General features: G+C 43.4%; 1 protein-coding gene across 3 annotated transcripts in view; it reads right to left on the bottom strand.

Moving 5' to 3' along the window:
- SH3PXD2A (SH3 and PX domains 2A) overlaps positions 1-25,413 on the bottom strand; it is a 261,178-nt gene that overhangs the window by 135,897 nt on the left and 99,868 nt on the right. For all 3 annotated transcript variants that reach the window (XM_071748330.1, XM_071748328.1, XM_071748329.1), the window contains exons 4-5: positions 19,043-19,119; positions 9,415-9,506 (exon numbers count right to left, since the gene is read on the bottom strand). In XM_071748330.1, coding sequence (XP_071604431.1) covers positions 9,415-9,506; positions 19,043-19,119 — 169 coding nt within the window. The remainder of the gene's footprint in view (positions 1-9,414; positions 9,507-19,042; positions 19,120-25,413) is intronic.

Here is a 25,413-nt window from a genome sequence, read left to right as displayed (position 1 = left end):
GCCATCCTAACCCTACAGGTGTTGGAATGGGTGTCTTCTCATAAAGCAAAACAGTCATTTTTCAGCTCCCAACATTCAGCATTTTCTTCTTTTATATTTTCAAGCATGAGGTATCTCAGGTTACTAGTGATTTTTTGCAATGGTTTCTAAATGAACCTGAACTGCTCTGATTTTTCAAATCCACAAGACTGTAATTGAAAGCAAATGTAATCAGACATATACAATGTTCTGAGGTTCACCACAATGCACTGCAGTCGGCATTACTGGAGTGGCTATTAGAACTCCTTGGAGCTGGGAAGCAAATACAGCTTGCAAGAATCCAGCAAATAACCAGCATTTATTAGATTAGACTAAAGTATTGCAAAGCCACAGTCAATCCTCTATTTAGAGTATATCTGAGGTCTGTTTAATGAACATCTTTCCTAAGCTTAGATTAATTGTTTTAAGGGTTGTAAATGGAAACAAAAATTCTACTTTTAACACAACAAATTCTGCAATCCTTACATCAGCATACATCTCAAAATAGTCCATTACTGTCAGCAGGGTTGTTCCGATAAAACTCTGGCATAACTGCAAAAAGAAAGAGGCTCAAAGGCAAAGGGTATATTTGAATTCAGAGACACAGGTCTAGCTAGAGATAAATAGTAGCAAATCCCTTCTATAAACCTCCCAAGCAAAATGCTAGGATTAAAAGGGGCAGGGGGGTGCGGGTGGGGAGTGGGGAGAGCGGGAGGGCAGGAATGGAGGAGGGGGGAGAAGAGGGTTTTAATTGAATTCCCACTGGCACTTGAGTCTGCACTTAAAAGCAGGTCTAGGGTTATCTGTGAAATTTCAATTAAATCAAAAGCTTTGATAACATGATAAGTCACTCCAGAGTTTGGAGTCAAAACACATTGTTATTTGATCCTCTGCTTGTGTTTCTGGGAACAGCACGCATGAAAGACAGTCAGCTGCTGACCAGTCAAGAAGATGGAAAGGGTGGAAATGAATCTACCAATAGATCCATGTGTGTCCTACAAACAGAGGCACTTAATGTCTGGTATTTTTTATACGTCCTGACTCCTAAAGAAGACACCCCAATCCTTTAGAGACAAGGACACAGCACAACAGATCAACCCAGATGCATGCAGCATGCCAGGGGATGGTTCTCTAGTACCTATTTTTTCCCTACTTCACTACGTTTTTTCTTTCAGGCCTTGCCACAAGCATGATTTTAAACAGCAACAGAACTGGGAGCTGAATGCAAAACTCTGTAGACTAGAAACACCAAAGCCTGTGCATGTAATGAAATGGATCTCCAGAGCAAATCCTGTGGTGGCACGAGGTAAACAGGAGAAGTCAACCAAAAAATGGTTGTCTAACATGCTGTTATGATATAGCCAAGCCAGAAAAAAAGCCCAGCTCTCCTCCTAGCTCAAAGCAGGAGTCAGTGGCTCTCCAGAGAGACCTGTCTTGCTTTACCTGTTGTTCAGCACTCTTTGACTGCTAATGCTTCCTCTTCTCTTTTCAGTGGCAAATGCTGGATGCTAACTAAGGGCAGTACCAGAGACTCAGGAGTTCAAAGTCCTGTTTACTGAGGAACTTCACCTCTGCTTCCCCCTGTTTAGACAAAAATGCTCCACCTTAAATAAATGTGAGATGTCAACTCCACCTGACCTAGTCAGCAGCATTGAAATGTATTTTTAGCAATTCCTTCTTTGTAACTTACAGTACAGCCTAATATAACCTTATCAAATGTAATAGGATGTCTGGCATTGTCCCCCAACCAGTTCAGAATCACATATAGGTTTGCAGTAACCATGTGTACATGAGAAAAAAGCTCTTTTTATAACCAGCAATGTTACTGATCCTCAACAGCCTTAAAAAGAAAGGGGACTCTCCAGATAAACCATGTCAAAATTACACAGTGATTAGCAATAGGAAGTGCAGAGCACTGAAAAGTTCCATTTGATCTCAGGCACCACTGGGCAATACTTTATCACCCTGACAGCAAACACCACATCAAACATATCTGTCCCTAGTGCCCTCCTTTTCAGAGTGGAAAAAGATCTTCATTTAACAGTTGTGCAACTGTATTAAATATAGATGTAGCAATGACAAGATGGATTCTTCTTCATGATATAATTATATTTGTAACATAAACAGCCTATTCTTGTTTTTCAGAGACATGACACACAGAGGACAAGACAGGCTATATTCAATTCTGTCATGTTAGTGAAAAGAAAACTCCACCCCATCTTCTCCTGCCTGGCAGGTTATGAGTAAACAGTGACAGATACCTCAGTGAGTGCAATTAACCTGCTAGCAGGGGCTCACTAGAACAAGAAATCCAGATAAGCAGCAGAAGCCCCCATCCTTCTTCCTCTCCTCACTTCCATGCTTATCCACATAGCTCAGCAGTACTGGATGCTTCCCTTCTGCATGGACCTAAAGATCTCTTCTGTGTTTATCAGCATGGGCAATTCAACCCTATGGGCTGCCCCTATTTTGTGGCATCAAACCAAGCATCACCAGACTTTAAACAGAGACTTTCAGAAGATCTTGTGGCACAGAGCCAAAAAATTCTAGAAGTGAGGGTTTACAGTTAACAGGTGCCCCAAATACTTGACAAAAGCTTGATAACCCCTGAATGCAGTTATTTTGGTTCTGCTCCAATCCTGTCTCATTAACCCAGGTTTCTCCTACTGCCAGAGGAATAAATTTGTTATTTTGGCTCCCAAACTGGTTTTGCACATTCAAGCACCAGCAGAACAGGCTTTCCTACAAAACAGGCATTGGCAAATTATCAGCAGTGATTGTTCCTTTAGGATACGAACAAAAATTACTGGACAGGAAAAGGCCCTCGAGCCAATAGGCCTGGCATTTAGTTTTTCTAAAGACAACATCTCTGTATTTCAAAACACCTCTTCAGTCCCAACTCCTGTACAGAGAAAGAAAAAAAAATTGTCTCGAATTTGTGCTCATAAACAGTAAACTTTTCCTAGCACTGACACTACTGTTGCATTTGGCCGCAGCAAGGCAGTGCCTGGTGCCACTGCTAAAGCAGCAGCGTGTCAGCAAGGCTCTCATCTTGGTCACATTCTGAAAAATTTTTGATAACTCTGGTTATTCTTAATCCATCCCGTGCCCATGACAGCATGGCACTTTTAAACCCTGCAGCACACTCATAACCAATCCAGGCAAAAGCTATTTCTGTACACTTGGCCACCAGTGCCAAGTGTCAGTACACTGAACTATCTTTGCTTCTTTCATTCTCACATCCTTTCACAGTCAGACCTACAAAGCACAAGCAAAACCAAATGTGATATTCCAGGCAAAAAAACCCCAAACTCTTGTTGTAAAGTAACAGCAGTAACATGTGCCATTCCACTGCCATTCTTCTACATCCTTTTTTTGTGGTTACTGAACCTACGTAACGTAACATGCTTTCTGTTTTCCCCCAGGTTTGATATTTATCTACATGTAATTTCTTTTTTCATTTTCTGGATCAGTAGCAAAAAGATTCAAATCTTCTCTCAGGAAGGCTGAGTTATTTGCTGGTACTACTGATGCTGCAGCCAGTAGCAAATTTCAGTATCCTCCGTTTGATATTCTAGCCCGAAGTGTTTATATCTTGTAAACAAAAGCAAAAGTCCCACATGAAACTAAAGAAAAGGACGAGTAATGCATCTGTTATTTCCTCATGGAAATTCCTAGAGACTTCTCCAAATTAAGTATTGGCTTAGTTTACTTAAGATAACAATCTCCAAGTGAGACCTTCCCAAAGATCATGGTTATATGCATGGATGAAAGGCAGAATACACTGCTGGGGTGTCTGGAGCCCCATCTGACAACAGCCAGGCCACAGACCCTGAGGTGCTGCTCTCTGGGTTAGAGGGGGCACAGCTGGGTATCAGCCCCACTTCACTTCTCTGTTTCTGAGGCTCAAGGCTTCCTGGCCTCCCAGCCACAGATTTATGATAGCCCCATACTAGAAACAGGACAATGTAAAATACTTCTGTGATTTAGATGCTGAAGACTATTTTCATGAAAAATTTAGGTGCTGAGGCCAAATACTCATATGAAATACAGCCTTAAAGCAGGCATATTTGAAAAACCAAATGTAAGTGCTCTAGTACAATCAGATGCTCAAAGAGCCGTGGTACCTAATTCCCACTGGAATCAATGAGAGCTGAATGACTAATTAGGAGTAGTCAAGCAAGGCTTTTGTCAAACACAGCCCTAACAGGCTATTGCATCCTTAGCTACCTGAATTTCACTGAGGGTGATTAAGTAATTCTTTGAAAATATTAATTTTTAATTCCCTTCAGAACAGTGGTTCTTAACTGCCTTATCCTACCACCACCTTTATTCAGAGTTTTTCCTGCTGTGTTTTATGGTTTACTGCCCCACTGATGAATCACAGAAAACCAAAAATTTCATCTTTTTCTGATTTTGCATTTCTTACGGAAATTAATTCCTCTCAAGTGGAATTTCCCTAATAAAATGCATGCATTGAGCAGTAACAATACCACTGCCAAGTGCAGACTGTAACATCGATTGTCAGAAAATGGTGCTGACCACATTCCTAAATGATGTAAAAATTATCTGTACTGTAAGAAAGAGCAACCACAAAAAAGATTGACAGCTTTCCTCATAGCACATTTGCTCAGAGACTCAGCTATCAAATGTCAAGAAATAGTCCTGTGTAAATGCAGTCATGCTTATGGATAGAAAATAGCATAGTGGGGCTTTAGCACTGATGGACTAATAAATTAAACTTCTTCAACGTTGTCACTGCATTACCCTGGCAGCTTTATTCCAGTTTCCTTGTCAGAATTAGTAGTACATGAAGGATAAAGAGAAAACTGCTTCTATTTTACAGTGGCTGCCTGGCATCAGAGTATCCAAGTGTTACATTAATATTTATAGGATAGGTTATGATCAGTAAAGCTCACAGCTACAGACCACAGGAAAGCATTTCTGTTCTTCAGTAAAGGTACCTTCAGCATTAAATCCATTTTCTGTGCCAACTCTCATAGTACAAAGTAGTATATCTAATATAATTCCTGAATTTGCATTTAGTTTGAAAATCACTTTATGATTCTTACAGGAAAAATATTCTCACATACTGATCACTGCTTAAAATTCAGTTAATATTATCAGTGGTGGTTTAAACAGAAATCTCATTTGAGCCTGCATGCAGTTCTGCAGGGCAAGTATTGGAGAACAGAATCTTTGGCTCTTGGTCTGCTTTTTAGACTGGATCCAGACCCAGAAAAATCAAACTCTCACATGAGTGGTCTGATATTTTGATCCTAACTGCAAAAAAGACCTAAAAGCAGTGGACCATATGAAATTTCCAGTTCATGAATCTAACTCTTATTTCTAGTCAAAAAGAACAATTTTAAAAATGGCTTCTGAGATTTTGTTTATTGACTATGAGCCCTGGCCTGACCTCAGCCTTGAATTTAAATCCCCAGTAGAAGTCTGAAATTAATCTACCTTTGGTTTAGTTATCAGTAATTATGATTATTATTAACAGAAGTATCCAGTAAATTAATAGCTTTCATTGACATGGTGTTTTAACTTAGAATAATGGATAAATTAAAATGCAACTCTTTCTTACTTACACCACCTTCTCCCATAGTAATGCAGGTTCTGGTCCTTACATGGGCATGGTAAGAGATTAAAGCCCAGCCACTTGCCTATATACGAATGAATTTACTGAAACACTAAAATTCCATGCATTAGAAACCTGAGCACTTGCAAAATGCTCCTCCTGTACCAGAGTTGATGGTTTGCTTTCTCTGCAGCTGATTTCTCTACAGCTGAGAAGCAGGGTGGCACAAGAGCACCAGAAGCCACTGCCCTGGGAACACCAGCACTGGAGCTCCAAACCGTGCCCTGGCAGTGGCCTTGCCTTCACCACGTGAAACAGTCCCAGAGAGCTCCCAGATTGTCCCACAGAGGCATTTAGTGTCCTCCTATGCTCTCTCCCTCCCAGAACACAGGAAGCTGCTGTTGGTAGCTGGCTCCACTGGCAGGTGCAGACTCGGTGCCAGGCAGTTCCAAAGCTATGATTTCTTGAGACATCCCTCCAGCTATCTGCTTGTAAGCTCTGGTACCCAGAAGAGGTTTAATGGGTCTGAAAGGAATACCTTCTGCCTCTTGTCACAGGACTCGAAAGCCTGGACCATTACCAAAACAGGAAACAGAAAACCTGAACCGCGGATCCAACTGAACAAATTGGCCGGATTATAAGAGTGTTGGGAAATCCCAGCTTTTATTATAACTGGATTGTGTGTTGTTCAGCACTGCAGGCAATTGGAGCACAGGAGCAGTAGGAAATGACCCTGTAGGGAAGCAGCCTGCAAGCCAAACACTGCACAACACAGAGAGGACAGTACACAGAAGCAGAGTGGGGGCAAGGGTAGGACAGATGAAGAGTTACAAGGCAGAGTCCAGCCACACGTTTGTAAAAGTGCCTAAGGGACTACAGGGAAGAGTTAGTTTCTTTTAGGACAACAAGAACAAAGCGAAGGGTACAGCTTCACAGCTGAATTACTGCAGTAATACATAAATTACTGCATATGCATCATCACAAGTCATGGCTCAGCAACTAAGGGCATGGATACATGCACATCCCAACTGCAAAGCAAACCAGGATTTTTTGGGCCTCCTCCCTAGAAGTTTAAGCTTCCATGTTTTTCTGGTTGGGAGCACATCCTCAATCACTGCTCTACAGGCATGCAATGAAATAATGGACCCTCTGGGCTCAACAACCCAAGTGGCCTTGGGATTAAGGATACACTCCTGCAAATTTGTTCTCTTTAAACTTAAAAGACAAGACTTAAACTCTAGGTCAGGCTTATCTTATGAGGCTGAGCTGCTGAAGACAGATCAGGTGATCATAAAACTGAAAACCATCTCACTGTGCACAGAAAGAAGACGTGAAGGCAGTACAAGCAACTCCATTCAACTACCTCTTTGTGGCTGAGTCCTTCACTTGGCAGTGTTTGTTGTCCTTCAACCCTGACAGTTGAGTACCATGTCTATGTTGATATATTAATATACCAGCCACCTCTGCACTGGGGGATAAAAGAAGCAGCTGAAGAAATACATAAAATAATTAGGGTAGTCTAGATGCTGCCCCCAGGCTACAGCCCTACCACCCCCAGTGAGATGAACAATAGACCATGAGGTTCCAGCGAAAACTGAATTCATAGGGCTGGGCATCACTGGTTTGCTGTTTCTGGAGGGGCTTGGCAGAGTAGCAAAATGAGGGAATAAATTGGGAATTTCTCTGGCTGATCATGCTCCTTCCTGCAGTGACTGCTGAGGCTGAGAATCACCCTGGAGGTGTCCTTCCCCCAGACCCTACACAGTGGTCCAGTGAGCACCAGATCTCTTCCCTCCCCCCTCAGTTCACAGAAGAAAAACACCAAGATGTTTCCGTTGGCTTTTACATCATCTTTTTGTAGACACTAATCTTCAGTTTCAACAATACATCTTTTGTGAAGCGCTCCCAGCAGAAACCTTAGACACCTTTCCTAAGATCTGTTTGCTTACAGAAGACGAGGTAGGATTTGTTTAAACCCAGCTAGATTAATGTCTTGCAGACATTAGTGAAGTGAGATTTAATCAGGTTATTGCTCTACATTTTCCAGGGAAATAAATCACACTTATTACTAGGCTGGAATAAGATGCAAGGCTTGGGTTGAGAAAATTTAGCCGTTTTTATTTTTCCATGGGGGAGCAAATGGATAACTTGAAAACTGGTACAAGGCTGCCAAGCAGGAAGCTCAGCAAAAAGCCCTCAACAACTTGTAGCAGGAGGGAAAAGAGAAAGAAAGTCATAATGGTTACTGCCAGCCCAGGAGTGGACCTTGGTCTCCATTCCCTGCCTGCAGAAGTCCAATCCTGACCCAATTTTATTCACTCTTAATGCTGCAGAGTCTGTATCACCAGAGAAAGCAGATAAGAGCATTAAACAGCATTTAAAGCAGACTGCTAAGGTCTTTGAGATCCTTCAGGTGAACTCTCCCATAATTCTGAGGACCTCTCTCCTCTTCTTGGTGTCTGTTTCTGCCTGGCCCACAAGGCTGTCTCCTTGAATCAGAAGGCAAACCTTCTTACAGACCCTAAATGGAAACTGTGGTGGTCAGCAGGTCTCAGAGCATAGACATATCCTGCTGCTATGGTTTCTAATTTTGCAATACATATTTAACAATGAGCACGCAACTGTATTTATTCACCCCAGATGTTTTTCTAAAACAAGGCTGGCTAGAAAGAAAAAAAACCCAACAACAAAACCAACAGCTCTTTTTCCAGACCTTTGATTTAAAAACTGTTCTTTTTCCCAATCAAAAAAGACTTTGCTGACAGCTCTGCTAGCAGCGTTTTCTTTAGTACAAATGCTAATACATCCCCATGTAGAAAATCAAGTATGTGCAAGAGACAAATTTTGGGAAACCAAACTGCAAAGGTTCTCTCAGGTTCACCAGCATGGGAACATTCAGCTGAAGCCAATACAAATCTTTCTAACTACAGGCTTGTGTGTGCTGAAGTGCCCCAAACCTAAAAGCTTTACATTCATTTCCCCTTACCCAATGGGCTGGGAAACCACTGGAGAAAGCAAATTACAGTAACACAGCCTGCAATCAAGTTTCAAATCGTACAACAAAGCGGCACAAAACACAACGGGACCAAGTAAAAATCTTATTATGGAGCACAATAAAATATATCCTGTTCAGTATGCAGGCAAAAAGGAAATCTCAGGCAAGGAAGCACAGTTGCTTGTAAATACCATCCTGCTAATGCTTTCCCTGGATAAATTAGCCCTCTGAACTCTGACTGCATCAACGTGAATCAGCCTGTCTGCTTCAAGGTGAAGGTTACAATTCTGTTTCGTGTTCAATGAGAATTCTTTCCCCAGCCTTTTCTTGGCTTCCTGTATAGAAAGAATAGACTCTCCAGAGACAACTTTGGATCTGGACCACAGTCTTGCTCCCTTCAGATAACTAAGTATCTCTGGGCAGGAGTACATTTAAAGAAGAAGCTGGTAATTATGAGCCAAGTGCTTACTGGCAGGATTTCCCCCTGCTGCTGAGCCAATGCTTTTGGGAATTAAATGACTCTTTGGTGATAATTATCAGGTAAAACCCACAAGCCAGGGGAGGTTCCCTCATTAGAACCATCAGCAAGAAACAATGCAAAGGTGGGCGGAGGATGGTTGAAAATGGTGTCTGAGGGTTGCTTGATTCCCCTGGCCTCCACACACCCAACAGGTTGTACATAATTGCTGGGCATTTTCTATGTAGTGCTTGAAAGATAGAAAATCTGCTCACACACTACAGCAATAATAAGAACAAATGACCTTTTCCTTCTAGCTAATAAAAAAGGAGTAGCATGGAAATCCATCACAACACTTACTCTTTTGGAGGATTAAGGTCTTCTGGGCGAGCTTCGAAGAACCTGAAGACTTCATCACACTGGGAAATGTGAGGAGGAAGCCGAACCAGAGCCTGCAAAAAAAAAAACAAACCAGACAGGGAGAGGCAGTTAGAAAAGTAAAGTTCAACACACGGCCTCAAACAGCTAAACTACCAAGCAAGAAGAGGCAAAATAGTCATGGCAAGGAGAAGGGAATACAAAAGGAAAGCATCAGCCCAGGCTACTTAACCTAAGAAGAAAGGAAACAGCAGTTCTTGACTGCAAATGTCAAAGAGGATCCAATTAATTTAGCCAGTGGTACCTAGAGTCAGTCAATGTAATTTTTCTGCCATGTGTACAAGAGCAGGATTTGGTCCACATGTGCAAAAACATAACTTCAAGTAGGTAAGTGTTCTGTGTTGGGACAGTCTCTGTGATGTGTTTGTACAGCAGCTCAAACACTGGTTAGGGCTTAAGGGCTCTATATCAATGCACACAAATTCAGGCAATGAAAATCTACAGACTCAACACCCACAATGCAACAGATTAATGTTTTCAATAAAGCTTCATAAGCACTGTTAACAGAAAAAGCAGTTTCCCTCAGCCCACAAAAAACCCCCCCCCAAAAAAAACCAACAAAAAACAACCAACAAAACAAATGTCACGGAACAAAATAATTTGTTCCTACATTAACAGGAAAGGAAGCTTGAGTAACAACCCCACGCCCCCCCCCCCCAAAAAAAAACCAAACCAAAAAAGGCAGAGAGGCTATTACTGCATGAAGAGTGCTTCACTGCAGCACATTCTAACAACATCCATGCAGCCTGTAAGGTACAGGTACCCAGTGCTTGTCACATTCAGAAAGTTAAGTACAATTTGGAAGCAAACACATTATGTTGATCTGTACAGAAAAGCAAGACTTAACACAATGAGGCACACAAGGCAGAAACATGCTGTGAATTCTAGAGCCTGAGCAAAGAGCCATCCCAGCCCACAGAAATGGGACAGTAGCTCTTTGAGACATGACTCCAAGAGTGTTTTCAGAAACGACCAGAAGCTGGAGTTCACCTCCTCCTGCACTAAGTCATGTTGAAAATAGGCTACAGGTTAAATATAGATCAAGCTTGTTAGAGTTGTTGTAAACCTGTTTGAGAAAATGAGATTGTCTGGTTCTTCTGCCAGTTGAAAGTAGGACAAACAATCTTGAATGACGGGTGAAAAACTGCACCAGAGCTAAATGAAGTTGCATTAGAGCAAACTGGTTACACTAACCCATGAGACATCTTATTGATTTTGGTCAGACATACCAGAAAACCAAGGCAAAGCATGAAGGCAGGACAGTTGGTTACTTTCACAATTTTTTTTAACCAGGCTTTGGAAGTGAACAGATTTGTTTCCAAGACCACTCCTGAAGACACAAAGGAAAACAGCCAAAAACGGAAAAAAATCATACTCTGAAACTTCAGGTCTCCAGCGTTAGGTGAGAAGGTCCTGGTTTTGAGACGGCCAGAGATTTCAAGCCAAGTGCTTCCAGATTTACAGCTCTCCTTCAATGTTTGAGGGATGTTATAAAAAGACAGGAGAAATCCATTTGGTATCAGCAGGTTTGTGAAGAACAAGGTACTGGTCTTTGCTCATGTGCAACACTACAGAGCAGAAAAAGAGGCTGAAGCTGGGCAACAGCCTGGCAGGCCCAAGTGCTGGGGGAAGCATACAAAGCACTGAAAGTTGCTGCACTAATGGGGGATGAAACATATCAACTGGAAAACGCAATTGCTTTAATTTAAACAAGAGATGCCCTGGTCCCCACCACTCAGTTTCACCATCCCACCTAGAAGTGCAACAAAGCTGTGAGCTTTCTGCCCTTATTTCTAGTGTGTATAAATGCAGATATCCAGCTGGCAAATCACGACTAACACTGGCAAGTCAGGAACTGTCTGGGAACAGTAACAATTACAGCATGTTGAAAGAGAAAGAGTAATGCCTCACCAGCACAGGCTACTGAGGACATAAACAACATTAAAATATGTTTTCTTCAGCTCTGTCTAAAGCAGGAGACAGATTTACACAGAGGAGCAATGCTGTCTAAGGAACAGTGGATGGAGTTGAGAGTTAGTGATGACTCTGTTACTAATGTCCTTCTCAGTTTGGCCAGGTTAATTAACCTCTTCCCACCAAATTCAGCAGGGATATATGTTCAGTTACCCATTTACAATGCATTCCATAATCTGCAGAAAGGTTATGAAGCTCAGATATTTAATATCTACAGTGTGCTTTGAAATCTCAAAGGGCTTGATCTTGTGGAGTCAATGGGGCAGGAGCAAGCACTGCAAATGATACGTATCACTACTAGAGAAACACAAATATTCAAGTTATAACTATCGCAGGGGGTCTTGGACATCAAACACCCTCTCAAAGAGTCATCAGTTCCCTATAAGTTGCAAAACCTTTAGTTTTCCCAAAAGCCAGGCTGCAGATGCCAATTCTGAGCTGTAGGACAAAGTGGGTTTCCGATGGAGAAGCACAAATCCTTTCAAGCTGCCATGGAAATTTGTGTTTCTAAATCCTTACAAGCTTTAGGAAATCTGACCCCCCTGAATCAGTGGTCCCCTGCCTGGAAATTCCTTGGAGCACTGTGGTCATGCTGGGCCAAAGGCAGGTAACTGAAAAGCACCTCCGTGACTCCAAGTTTTCACAGGCCACGGATAAAAATCAGCCAAAGTCATTTCCACACCCAGCCATCCCCCTTCCCACCTCACGGACATGGCAGCCCTGGGGCAGGGCTGGCTCTCCTGCTTTCTGAATCACCTCCCAAAGTGCTGTAATTTTCAGCCCTGTGTACAGAGGTGGCATGAAATCCACCCAGGAGTAACTTGCCTTTGCATGTTCTTTGGGGAGCTCAGGTGTAAGTCTGCAGCCAGTCAATTTGTTTTTGTTAAGAACAAAACCTTAAGAAGGGGTAAAAAAATACCTAGAAAGGGTAGGAAAATGCAAACAAGGGTGTAAAACCAGGCAGAGTCAGTCTATTGATTTTGGACAGTGGCAAGGAGCAGCAACACTTTTCTGAAAAACAAACATCTCTTTAGCAAACACAAAACATCCACCTGGGAGCAAGCCAACTCCAAAGTGATTCCAGCAACCAAACAAAAAGTGCATTGAGGAGATGAGGGACACCACTGTCACTCTGCAAGGGGAAAATGCACGTTTCTGGCATTTCCAGGAACATGGTTCCAGGGCAGAGCTGCAGAAGTCTGAAGGAAAGACTACAGGGTCAAGGAAAGATGGGCAAAGAAAATGAGGAAAGTAGACAGCAAAAGGACGGAAAGGAAAGGGATGTGGCATTCTTTATAGGATGTAGATACCAGAGGTAATTGCACAGAGATACAAATAGTAAGACTCCAGAAAGGGCAAGGAATTTGCACAGGAAAGGTGAGAGATAAAAAGTGTCAGCGAGCAGAATTCAGTGTTGCACAATCACTGAGTATTATCAGTAATAGCATATTTCCTTGCTCAGCACACAAAGGCGGATGTGCACTGCTCAGCCCTCACACGCTCCTTAGGAGATACACTTTTATGCATTCTTTAAGCCCATAATGATGTTTGCCTCTATATTACAGGTTTCAGACAGTGTCAGACAGTGGATGATTTGAAAGGCTATTAGGAAAGCTGTGAGGCCAAGCAGGGTGTGAGCAAGCAGCCCTGGTCTCTGGGGATGGCCATCTCTTCAGACAGCACCAGCTCATCTTGGGGGAGGCTGCTGCACACCCCACCTGGCACTGGAAGCAGAGCAGAGCACCAGGCACAGGCAGGGGCTCAGCACCTAAGGTTATGTGAAGTGCAAACCCCATCTTGGGACTACATTACAGCTAGAAGGCTCCATGAAATACAAGTGTATGGGTATGAAACCAGTAAGGTAAGGATGCACTGGGTGTGATGTGTTTCATTTATGCAGACATATTTGTAAAGAACAGATGCACAGACAAGTACACGCAGAGATACACAGTGCATGTGTAGGTGTTGTGTGTATACATGCACAGAATGATATGCACCTCACTGAACTTTGTGTCCAAAATGAGAGACTGGTCACACTTGCCTATCAACTTGTATAATAGCTAAAGAAATACCAGCACCTTCAGGGACTGCTCTGTCTACCTCATCATGGATGTCTAGCTCTGGGTGGGGTGAATCACTGACTGTTTATCCCCACAGCCCATTGAGGCTGTTAGATAAAGAGTTTCTAGAGGCTTGATGTCCAGTGGGGTCAGTCCCAGTTCTGCACACAAATAAACAGAGCCAACTGACAGTACTGCATGGTTATGAGTTCTTATCTTTTCATAGTAAGCATCCTTTAATTATTGTTAATCGTTAGTGTCAGATGTTTGGGAATGGCAATTAATCCAGCAGTGGGGGAAGGCACATTTCTCAAAATGGAGAAACAAATTTTTCATCTACATTAAAACACTTTCTGTTTTGGTTTTGTTGAGAGCCTCAGGAAACAACTCCAAGCTCGAACCCAAAGCCCTGGATGGCAAACACTGACAGTCAGAGAGGTGGATGAAGAGTGACTCATTCTGGAGAATAAATGCTGTGGGGAGGAAGAAAAGAAGGTGAAGAGTTTGGGCAGTACCTGGGACATAATACTGAGCCTCTGGCACAGAAGGACCATAACACAGTGGAAAGCAGGGCTCTACTCCAGGGGCTGAGAGTTGTTGGAAATAAAAAACTCTCATTGCTGCATCTGGATTTGAATGTGTTAGGATTATGAAAAGTAGATTTAAAGAAAAAAACCAAAACAGATAAAGACTGAGAGTTTTTCACTTAAACTTTTCCATTCTTGACCAGGACTATTATTCCATCTTCAATCAGCACTTAGCTTAGTTGTATAATGGACAGAGACAGAAATGTATGTGTATCTGTCTTGACAGGTTCAAGGATTAAACCTTGAAAAGAGAGATAGGACTGAGAGACCAAGAGGGAGGTAATTACGTTTTTGAAGTATGGTCTCTCAAATTATGAATATTAATAAAAGAATGACCAATATTTCCTGGCTTTGATGTGACTTGCTCACATAATTTTTATTTAGGCAGCGTGCATTTGGGTACTCAACCCTCCCTAGAGAAAAGTCCATAAGCTTCTACTTAAATCCACCTCCAGTCAGGACAGCATGAAGGTGTATGACAAATTCAGGGAAGTGTTTATGACAATGAGACTTCACATCTTAAGAGTTCCACTGAAGAAAGATGTTTCCCTCAATTAGAAGCATAAAGATGCAAATCTGCAAATCTTGGCCCGAGTCTCCCCAGAGGGCTGAGTAAGGAGAGAGTGCTGGTTTTGTGAGCCATCGACCTGAGAGGTCCTTCATGAACACAGGACACCACATAATGGACAAGCACACAGCAGAGATGTGTTTGGGAGATCAAAAGCTTAATAAATAAAATGCCCCTGGCAAGGCAAGGCTATGAAGTTGCTCTTTCTTTCATTTTGGCAAAACCTCCTAAACAAACTAAGAAAAGCAGGCCCAATGAGCAGACAGGACCTTAAATCACACTAAACTAATTCAAAGCTTACAGTTAAGAGGGAAATCATCCAGAGATACCAATTCCAGTGGGCAGCACATATTTACTGGCAAAACACCAACTGTTTGGTAACTCCCTTGGGTTACCAGTAAGTACCAGGCCCTGCACTTTCATGTTTACAGATGAGAAAAGCCCTGAAAATCTTCCCCTCTAAGTCCCACTGCTCTGTTTGCCATTGCAACATCAAAGCTTTCCACAGCTTTAGCAAAAAATCCGGCTTGATTACCTCTGTGAAAACACAATGAAGGTAAAACAAGCCCAGGCACGAGTGGTCAGGAGGCCCACGCTGTATGGTGCAGAGGGTTCATGCTCCTGACATAGAACATTCTGTCAAGTGTCCCAAAAAACCTCAGACAGCCTCTGCCTGTCACTGCTCCCGTGCCAGGCACAGGGACCACAATACATCAGAGACAATAAGACATCAGAATACAATAAGTCAGAGCTGCTTCTCAGCCATGCAAATCACCACGCTCTGCCAGAGACAGTCTGCAAAAACAAAACAACAAATGGTTGAACATTTGCACTGCTCATTTGCTAGGGCTCATCTGTACTTTATCTTTCTAAGGCAGGTGACCCTCGACAGATAGAGAACCCTCATCTGGCAAAAAAATTACCACAAACTTTGCACCTGAACCCGCTTCCCTCCTCTGCTTCCTCACATTCAGCAGACAGAAGTCTATTGCCTCATTTATTAATTTAATTATCCTGTGTCATATTTTCTCCATCAACTTCACCCACATCATTCCAGCCTAATTCTCTATATTTTTAAAAATTAAGCATGTTGTCTTCCTACCCATTTTAGGACTAGCATGAACATAAGCTTCTTTTATTGAAGCAAGACTGAACTTGTCAAATGGATCTCATACTCTACAGTTCACACAATTCTCAAAAGATTCATAATATCCACTGGACATGGGAAGAAATGCAGAACACAGTTAACACTTCCAAAGAGGTCCACTCTGATCCCACTCTGAAGCCACATGCACCGGTAGCTGCTATAGAGTAGGAAATAGTAGTGACTAACACTATTGTGTTAGCAAAAAAAATACAAACCCCCCCCCAAAATTTCCCTTCTTACACTAACAGGGGATTCACTGCATTGCACTTCAGCTTTTTAGAAGTTAGCATTAGAGCTAAGCAGGTCACTCGGGTTCTTTCTGTAGTTATAGCTGAATGGAAAGAGACCCTGTGTCTTGTTTAGGCTGGTGAAAGGAGGCCACTCTGGTTCAGACTCACCACCTAATTTTCCGTTCCCCATTCACAGCTTTCTGTCATTCCTGGTTAACATCACATTGGGATGGAAAGATTGCAGTAAGGTTATGGAAGTCACATTCCCAAAACTTTGTATGTGGTGACCTCCAGTGAAAGTAGCAAGAAAGCATTTCTGAATTTTAAGCCTCTGCTAAGCCGCAGAAATTAAATCGTGTCCCTGAAGACGGTCACTAACAAAACTACCACTGACTTCACTGTACTGAGAAGCTCACCTTCTGCAAGCTGCTTCCCTAAATTCTTTGTATTTTGGAAGTTCACTGCCTGATTTTCATCATTATTTTCAGTTTTGTGGACTTCCATACCCTGGGCTGGGTTTGTAACAGCAACAACATAGGACAATCCTTCTTTAAATAAATGCATGGGATGAACCCTAAATGTCCAAAAGAAAAATTTACTCTCATAAAATGTGCAGACTTAGAAAGGTTGGGAGAGGTATGAGTTGGAACCCTCAGGTCCCTTTGCTCAGCTCCACAGGTTTCCAAACACTTGCTGTGGGATTCGAGAATGACAGGGTACCTCCTGTGCCAGGCACTGGTGTGACCAACTACCAGCTTCAGTTTACTCCCTTTCATTAGGAGGAGGCTGTAGTGGAAGCAGAGAAAAATCAGCCCATACTGGATGATAGGCAGGACATCATAACTAGAGCTACACTGTCTTTGAAGAGTGGGCACAAGCTTGTCTTCTAGCCACAATGGACATAAATTACTGCCTGGACATGGGTTTGGAGTCAAATGCAAGAGATGGAAAAAAAAACTTCGCATTGCTTTCCTTCCCAGAACTGGCCAAAGCACTCACCCACCTGACTAACACCCAGCCCAGGCTGTTCAGACACAACCATGGTCATATAAGCTCCAACAGGATATACCCCAGGGGGACAGATGAGATGGCAAGGGCCTTCTTTCCTCAAGACCTGACACCACATGCAGAAAGACACTATGAAGGATGTAGCCTTCTTGAAACACTCACACAGACATGAGGTGCAATGTCCACTTGAACTTTTCAGTGTCTACAAACCTCAGTCTCCAATGCTATCCAGATTTTAAAATGTCCTGCTGTGAAGTACTGAGGCAATTACTGTAAACTGAAAATGAAATAAAAAGACACTACATCAGGCACAAGAAACTTGTGAGCCAGAAATTGTTGGAAGTTGGGACAATATTCTGGACAATATGGTTCAATATTCTGAACCATATTCACTATGGTTTATACAGGGTTCGTACTCTTTGCTTGACACCACTGTGGCTGCTGCTGCAGTTGGGAAACATTGGGCTGGAGGAAAATGGGGTATAAATTCATGCAACTAAGCCTATGCTCAAAGAAGCAGTGCCTATTAATAAATAGATTAAGGACATAGCTTGGTTTTGGGAAAGCATCCAGCCATGTCTCCAAACTAGGCAACAGGATCAAATCTTCCCTTGTATCATCTGAACCAGAGTGAGCTGAGCCAGACTGCTTCAGGAGAGAGGAAAGGAAGGGAGGAGAAGGAGGAAGAAGGCGGCAGCCACAGCGCCGCGGTGTCAGTGAACGTGCCAGTGGCCGACGCCACAACATGTCCCTCAGCCATGACTGGCGGGGCGCCGGCAAGCCTGGCCGGGTCAGGTCGGGTCTGTCTGGGGCTCAGACAAAGGGGTCCCAGAGAAGCAGCTACCCCCCCCCTCCCCAGCCCCCCCATCAGTGCAAGTCACTGCTTTCCCCACCGCCCATCTGCTGGGTGAACCCTGACATCAGCCCTCACCGCTCTGTCGCAGGCAGTTCCTGTCTGAAGGAGGGTGGCTGGGGACGCAGGGAGACCCTACATATTTTAAAGAAAGCCATTAGTCTGCTGGCAGGAAGACAGTGTGTTAATTGTCACACAAGAAAGCCTGATCTCATGAGATATGACTTTAATGGCAGCTTCCTTGCCCGGGGGATGCAAATGACATGGGTTTCATCACTCCCACCCCTAGCACGCCTCAGGCACTTTGGTGATCTGCTCCCAATTTTGGATGAGCAAATGTCTGACTGGAGAAGTTCTTGAGAATGTATTTTTTCCCCTCCACCTGCTCCTCTGGCTTTCTAAAAACAGAAAGAAAACCTCAGGGGAAATAAGAGAGGAAGTCTGGGGTTTAAATTATGCACTGACTGACGTGCTCAATACCACTACAAAAACTGGTTATCCGCCTTCCTTAGAAACAACATTTAATCTACCGTCAGAGGATCAATTATCATCAAATCATGAACTCTAAACTAGAAAAGAAAGATTAGGTGACTTAATCTTCTTCTCAACACAGCCATGGTTTTCCATCCTGCAATCAATTTCCAGGCTTTCACTCCTCATGAGAAGTGTGTCTCAAAGCCACTGGTCCACCCTCAGTGCTACCCCTATAAGAACTGTCCTCTATGTGGCACTGGGGGACAGATGGGCATGGAACAGAAGAAGACTCCATCTTAGCTGTGCCTTTCTGCCTACTCAACTCCCGCATTCATCAAAGCTGAAGTAGAAACAAAATCCACTTTCAGAACAGAGGAGGGTTATGGCCTTCACTGAGTAAATGAGGCACCAAACATGTGCACAAAGTTTGCAGGGAAAAACGATGCGAGCACCCTGGGAAGAAACAGTGGCCTCTGTTTTCCACTTGCCCTGTTAGTCCTGGTGGTATTTGGGAAGGACCATCCTTCTTTATGATAGACTAAACACAGATAACATTCTCAGTAGGATCCATCAGGAAAACCACAAGTGCTGGTGGTGGCCATAAATCCCCCCACAGCAGGGCTGCCAGACACCCCCCCACAGCTCTTACCCTGCAGTACTCGTCAATGGGCTTCAGCCTCTTCACAGCTACATCTCGCACATGGCTCCTTCGGAACAGGATCTTGCCTGAGGAAGGAACAGATGAAAGGGGAGGGTTAGGGGCATTGCCTGCCATGTGGGATAGGTAAAACAGCACAGAGCAGAAAGGTCAGCAGATGGGATTTCATCCCCATCTCCAACCACAGTTGTCAGCAGTGCCAGTAGCTGAGCTCCATTGTGCCCCCAACCTAATAGTCCCAGTACTGGAGAGGTTTGCACAGCAGCATCTTTGTATGACTGCAACCCCCCATTGCTACCAGACAGACAGGACAGCACACTCAGAGGAGGTGAGCAGCAGATCTGCTCCTGTCATCAGAGCAAACAGCACAGAAACACAGTGTGGGGCAGGCAATGGAAGGATTCAGAGCAACAGCTACTGCAGGAGTGTGCGTAGCACCTCTCAAGGTTGGATACTGCTGGTCTGAAGTTTGCACAGGAGATGCAGCACATGGCCAACAGCTACCACAAGCACAGCTGCTCTGTGAATTCTCAGTGACTGCCCCAGAAGTCACATGTGTGAAACGCTGAAAGGCAACCACAGAGGCTCAAGGGGCAGAGGGGCTTTTTTCTCATTTCATCCTGCAGGCAATGCAAAAAATTTTGGTTGCCTTTTAGTGATGGCTTTATGGTGGACTGGACTGCCACTATGTTATGACTCCCTTCTACTTTGGTGCTGCTTTGGCTCATCCATGCTGGCAGCACAGGGAGCATCGCTGGGATGGGATTCAGGCTCCATCCACACACCCTGCCTGCACACTCAGTCGTCTCCCACTGCAGATGCTCCTGCCCTTGCAGGCAGACAAACCACACAGCCAGCTCACAAGCAAAGACAAGGCTGTTGGTGACACAGCCCTTATAAATCTACAGAGGGAAACCAAATAACGGAAGAAAAATAAACAAACTCTCTTTTTTTTGAAAGTAATAATAATAATAACCTCTGTGTCCCTACTGGATGACATTTCTCCAAGCCGGTTAAGATTAAATAAACGGCTGGGTTTTGTGTGAAACTGATTGTAACAAAGTTTATCAAAATAATCTAGGAACTGAGTTTACCCACACACAAGGATGTGATGGAGTTACTATTTTCTTGGCTTGAAGGGATTATATCTTCATATCCTTTTTTGGTGGTTTTCTTCCCTTTTTCTTTTGTGCTGTATTTCTTTTAATGTAATGAGACAAGAATAAATTATATGTTCTCCTTGTGGTGGAAGAAAACAGTATCTGCCAGCATTATTTAGTCCATGAAATGTCTACACAAAAACCACTGACTTGTATACCACCCCTTCTCCAAACCTCTTCTGCCAACAGGCAAATGAGATACTCATCTATAGATCATGGGATAAGAAAATAGAGTAGGAAAGGAAATCAGATCCAAAATCTGAATATGTGGCTTTGATTTTTTCATGATTACCTAAGCTGAGAAGTTAATGAAACAGCAACCTTCAACAGCTCAGTAGCAGCTCAGCCTCCTAGGCTCTGCCCTTTTTGGTTGCCTTTCCCTCCACAGCTGCTAATCTGGAAGGTGTTAAAGCCTTTTGTTTCAGACAGGAGAAAGTGATTTATCCCCATCCCCAATTCTGGCAGCAGAACAGTTTGTCCTGTGAGGTAAAGCCATTTCCTAATGCCATAAATTTATCTCCCTGGGTTCCCTGTGGTTATCTCATTACAAAGCTGGTGTTGAGCCACCCCTGTAGGATGCAATGCCACGTGATCACACAGTACAGGGTGGCTTCAGTAGGTTCTGATCTATTCATCTGAGCTTGAAGTGACTTAGACAAAAGCTGCTGGAGAAGAAACGTGGCTTTTCCATCCCTCTGCACCAACCCACTTTGGACATGCCAGAACATTGCTGTTTCCCTGCTCCTCTGTCCAGTAAATAGGGAGAACTACCTGCAATTCCAAAGCAGTTCTTACTATTTTTGATAGCCTTCAGAGTCACACTTCACTTTTACTGTGTAACTGCAGTAAGCTACATTTTGGGGGGAGGGGAGAAAGGAGTGTGGGGATAGCTGTAGGGAAAAGACTAGCTCCTTTCTCAGTGCTCCAGAATGCTGGTGTGGGAGATCTTGGTATTTCTTTTCAACTTTTATAAATACACTGCAAAGAGAAAGCAACATTTTGGAAACATTCTCACTTTCTGGCTTTCCTGTTTTCAGTTCAAACCATGAGTTGAAAGTCAAACTGGTGACCATATAAAAACATAAAGGAACCAAAGACTAAAACACATTAAAGATCTCCTGTAAATGCTATTCAGCTTTCCTAAAAAGACAGTTTACAGGGAGGCCCAGTCTTCAAAGTAACATAATAAATGAAAGACTCAAACATAAGAAACAAGATAAATATAACAAAGAACGTTATATTAAACACAGAGTACAAAAAAGACCCCAGGATATGATGAGTCTTAATTCAGTCCTTAAATGGAGATGGAAAATATCAGGATAACTGTGGTGTTAGGATGAAGCAAAGCCCAGAAGGTGCTTCCATTTTTATCCCTTCAGAAGAAGGACTTTTCCCTTTCCTATTGGAAGCTGCAAAAAGCTTGATGATTGCTGTGGGGATGATCTGCAGCTTCCTAGCACACTATGGCTTTCAAGACTGAGATCTGGAGAAGGTCAAGTTGTTTAGAGCACTAGAGTAGCAGGGAATAAAGAAAAAGTAAGAAGAACATGAACATTCTTCAAGCACATCCAGTTCTGGTGGGCAGCAAGGAGGGATTCCCTCACAAACCCTGGGCAGAAAAGCCTCATTGCCAGGGGCACTGAAACACCTCTAAGGAGGGACAATTCCAAATGCCCAGCTTTTCTTCTTCTCTGGGAAGAGAGACTGCCCATAGAAACTTATCCAAATCCATCCTGATTTACAAGCAGGAGCCACTGCAGATCCAGTATGAGTCACTACTGCTTCCTCCAGTTCCCCAATTTCTACTCCTCTTCCTCAGAGACCAGAGGAGATCCCATGGGACTGCAAAAGGCAGGTAACCCAAGAGACCCATGCTGTACAGTACACTCTTCAAGTGGGTGCACTGGACAGATCCCTTTAATGTGAAGCTTTACCTGATGAGGTAGTTGGGATCATCCCATCATTGCCATATAGAAATAAAAAGTGAAGAGCCAGCTGAGCAGTGGGGGCACCTGAGAGCCACCAAAGAGCCCTCAGGACAGCAGTGGAAAGGAGCATTTCACACAGCACTAATGTGAAGCAGGGAAGTCCTGGAGTGGCTGGTAAATGCCAAATAAATAAGTCTGAGAAATTTCCTCCTGAGAGTATAACAGTGGTTTATATGTCACTTGTTTTTTTTCTCTGGGTGGCTTCCACATCTCCAAGGAAAGGATTTACTCCTAGGCAAGTACATACAGTGCTGCTTCCTCCTGCGTTTTCTTGCAGCTCTTTTTAGCTTCCTTAGACACTACACCTCCATTTTTCAGAAGGATGAACCCATGCTGCAGCCCAGATAGGAAGTGAAGGGGAAGCCTGCTTCAGATGAGAAGCTGTAGGCTTGCCTCATGCAAGCATTTCATTCACTGATGTACCAGGATTGGACTGGGAAGTGGGGGGTCTGGCACATGTTAGAAAGTACCCTCAGGATTGCAGCACTGGGAAAGAGAGATGTGGGGAAGACACAGGGCTCCAGTCCTCCTGCTAAAGCAGGATAACAATATTTATTTTTACCCTTTTTTCTTTAAAGAAAATATTATTCCTAGGAAATCAATGTGGATAAGAAGCTAAGTATCAGGTTTAGCATTGTAGGGGACATCCTAAGTCATCCCTTCATTCCTCTGTCTATATATACAGATGTAGCCTTTAATTCCACGACCACATACCCCTTCTCCCACAAGTTCCCAGTTTCCTCCTGTATATACAGCGGGCGAACAAAGTGGGAAGAATAAAGCTATGCAGGATGCTGTCTATCTGGCAGCTGCTGATTTGGAAGGCTTAAAGATATTTTCTGAATATCACTATATTCCTACATAACCTCATATTTACAGTGGTAAAGGCTTAAAATCAACCCAACACTCTGGTCCACCCACTAGCCTACAAGTCTGTTCTGAACACACCAGGTCAATAGTCTAAGGCTTTGTAATGGTCAGGGATGTGGTTCGTGCAGAGTTCAGCTCCTGGTGGGCTTGGTGACACTGTGGAGTATGGTCTGGAGGCAGACTAGGGCAGATTGGGCATCACTAGGCAGAGAAGCACTAGAAGTCCACAAGGAGATGGAGGCAAGTCCAGTCCTACTTCAATGGATGGGGACACACACTATACAGCCCCTCCTGTCACTGCAAATTAATCTCTGCCCTAGATTGGTGATTTATAAGCTTGCAGTCAGCCTTTAAAACAAATCTTCTAATTACAGCTTTCACTGGCAAGGAGAAGTGCTGTCTCTTTAGGCCTCAAGACCCTCATGATCTTCCCAGCACTGTGCCAGTGGGCAGTCAACTTTGCTGCTCTTTGGAGCCAGGCAGGGAGTGAGGGCTGTGGAAGGGGCAGTGGGGAGCAGGGAAATTTCTGTTTATTTCCTTTCCAAATCTACTAGAGAACAGATCCATCTCATCTTATTCTCTGACTAGGGAGCTTGAGTCTCCCTCCAAGTGAAGTCTGGGTGATGGATTGTTCTGAGGACACATACTGCTTCAAGCCAGAAGCATCTGTCAGAGGTTTGCTGTCAAACTCCTGTCAAAGAGGCAATGGACAAATGTATATTCCCAGTTAATATTCTACTTCAAGTATCATCAGCACACTTCAGAGGGCACTAAGTGAAGCAAGCTGTATGATAAATAATCAGCAGCGTACAGCCTGAATACTAGTGAGTACATTAAAAATACTGTAATGTCTCATCAGATTTATGTTTAAAAGAGACATATGCTGCCTCCAACTGCTCCAGCTGCAGAAGCTCCATCAGCCAGCTGTCTCCTAAGAGCTCCTGTTTCTATCTTTTCATGTTGCCCTTGTTACTTGCTTTTCTTTTCACCAGAGAACCTGGGAGATTCCAAGTCTGTGTATCATCGCAAAGCAATTTATTCAACAAAAGATAACTTCTGAGAGACGAGGCCCACAAGCAAGATGAGGTCGGACTCTTTTTGCAGCTATAGTGGATTGCACAGATGAAAAGGAGAAAAGAATTTAGCCCTCACATAGTTACAGGTTCTCCTCTTGGGCTAAGCAGCTTCGTCCTGTGTAACTAAATCCATGCAGTTGCTCAAGTATTTTTATGAAGGCTTCCACTCCTTGCACATGGCTGCTATTATTATTTTTATAGACTGAAGAAGCACAGATGTGCAATCAGATACAATATGAATTCCCCTCCACCCATTTAAGCTGTGACCCCAAGATCCTGCACGGAACTCTCAGGCACCTGTCACACAATGTAATTTCAAAATGAAGCATTTAAAGACACATTGCCACCTTGCAATGTAAAATAGATAATTCAACAGCCCAACACTATGGGAATAGCTGAACAATTTTATGTTTCTCATGGAAGTACGTGTGATTGTCAACTAGATGGCAATCTGACAGCTGCCAAAAAAGAGGTGTGTTCCTTAAAAAATAATGTCTTACTTTTACAGTTTCCATGGATTGTTTCATCCATGATTTCCTGGAGTCAGATAGCCAGTGCCAGGGTCCTAACACTGATGGCATTTGCTCCTGACAAAGAGGGGGAAGTGATTCATACTGTTTCCACTAGTGGGAGGGGGAAGGACTTTTTTAATAACTAGAAACTTGTGACAGAGTCAGTACTGTTGGCTGAACTTGGCTGCTGCAGTGCCTCGGTTGATAAAGGCCTTTGCTAATCAGCAGGAATTACTATAGAAGGTGACAAGAGATGATAGAGACAGATGGAGCAGCCAACAGAAGCAATAACAATGTATGGGGTGGGGGATGAGCAGGGTGTCCTTCAGTATTTGGATCCTGTTTTTAATATCCAGAAGCTGCAGTGTTAAATATAATCACTGAGAAGCCATAAAGTATGGCTTAAGTGAAAAAGAGTATCACCAGGAAGAGACATCTTCCTGTATTAGAAGTGATAAGCAAGAATATGCCCTTATGTGAAAAATTACAAGGGGAAACCAAAGAAAGACAAGAGGTGAAGCTGGGTTCCTCACCAGCAAAGAGCTCCTATCTCTGAACCTGGCTGCTTTCCACTGTCTGTACGAGTGGTTGCTCTCCTCCAGGGACAGCAGTGTCACCTCTGCAACAACTTTGCTAGGGCAGATGTTGGGAGTTCAAGCACCAAACACAGCTGGAAGGAGAAAAGCCATGAACACCGATGCTGAAATTCAGGAGGGGCAGTTTGGAGCCACAGAGTGCAAATCTCAAACTAGCAGT

The sequence above is a fragment of the Heliangelus exortis genome, chromosome 7 (assembly GCF_036169615.1).
Source record: "Heliangelus exortis chromosome 7, bHelExo1.hap1, whole genome shotgun sequence".
Taxonomy (NCBI): Eukaryota; Metazoa; Chordata; class Aves; order Apodiformes; family Trochilidae; genus Heliangelus; species Heliangelus exortis.
The sequence above is the reverse complement of the archived record's forward strand: the minus strand, read 5'-3'. Positions and strand labels throughout refer to the sequence as shown.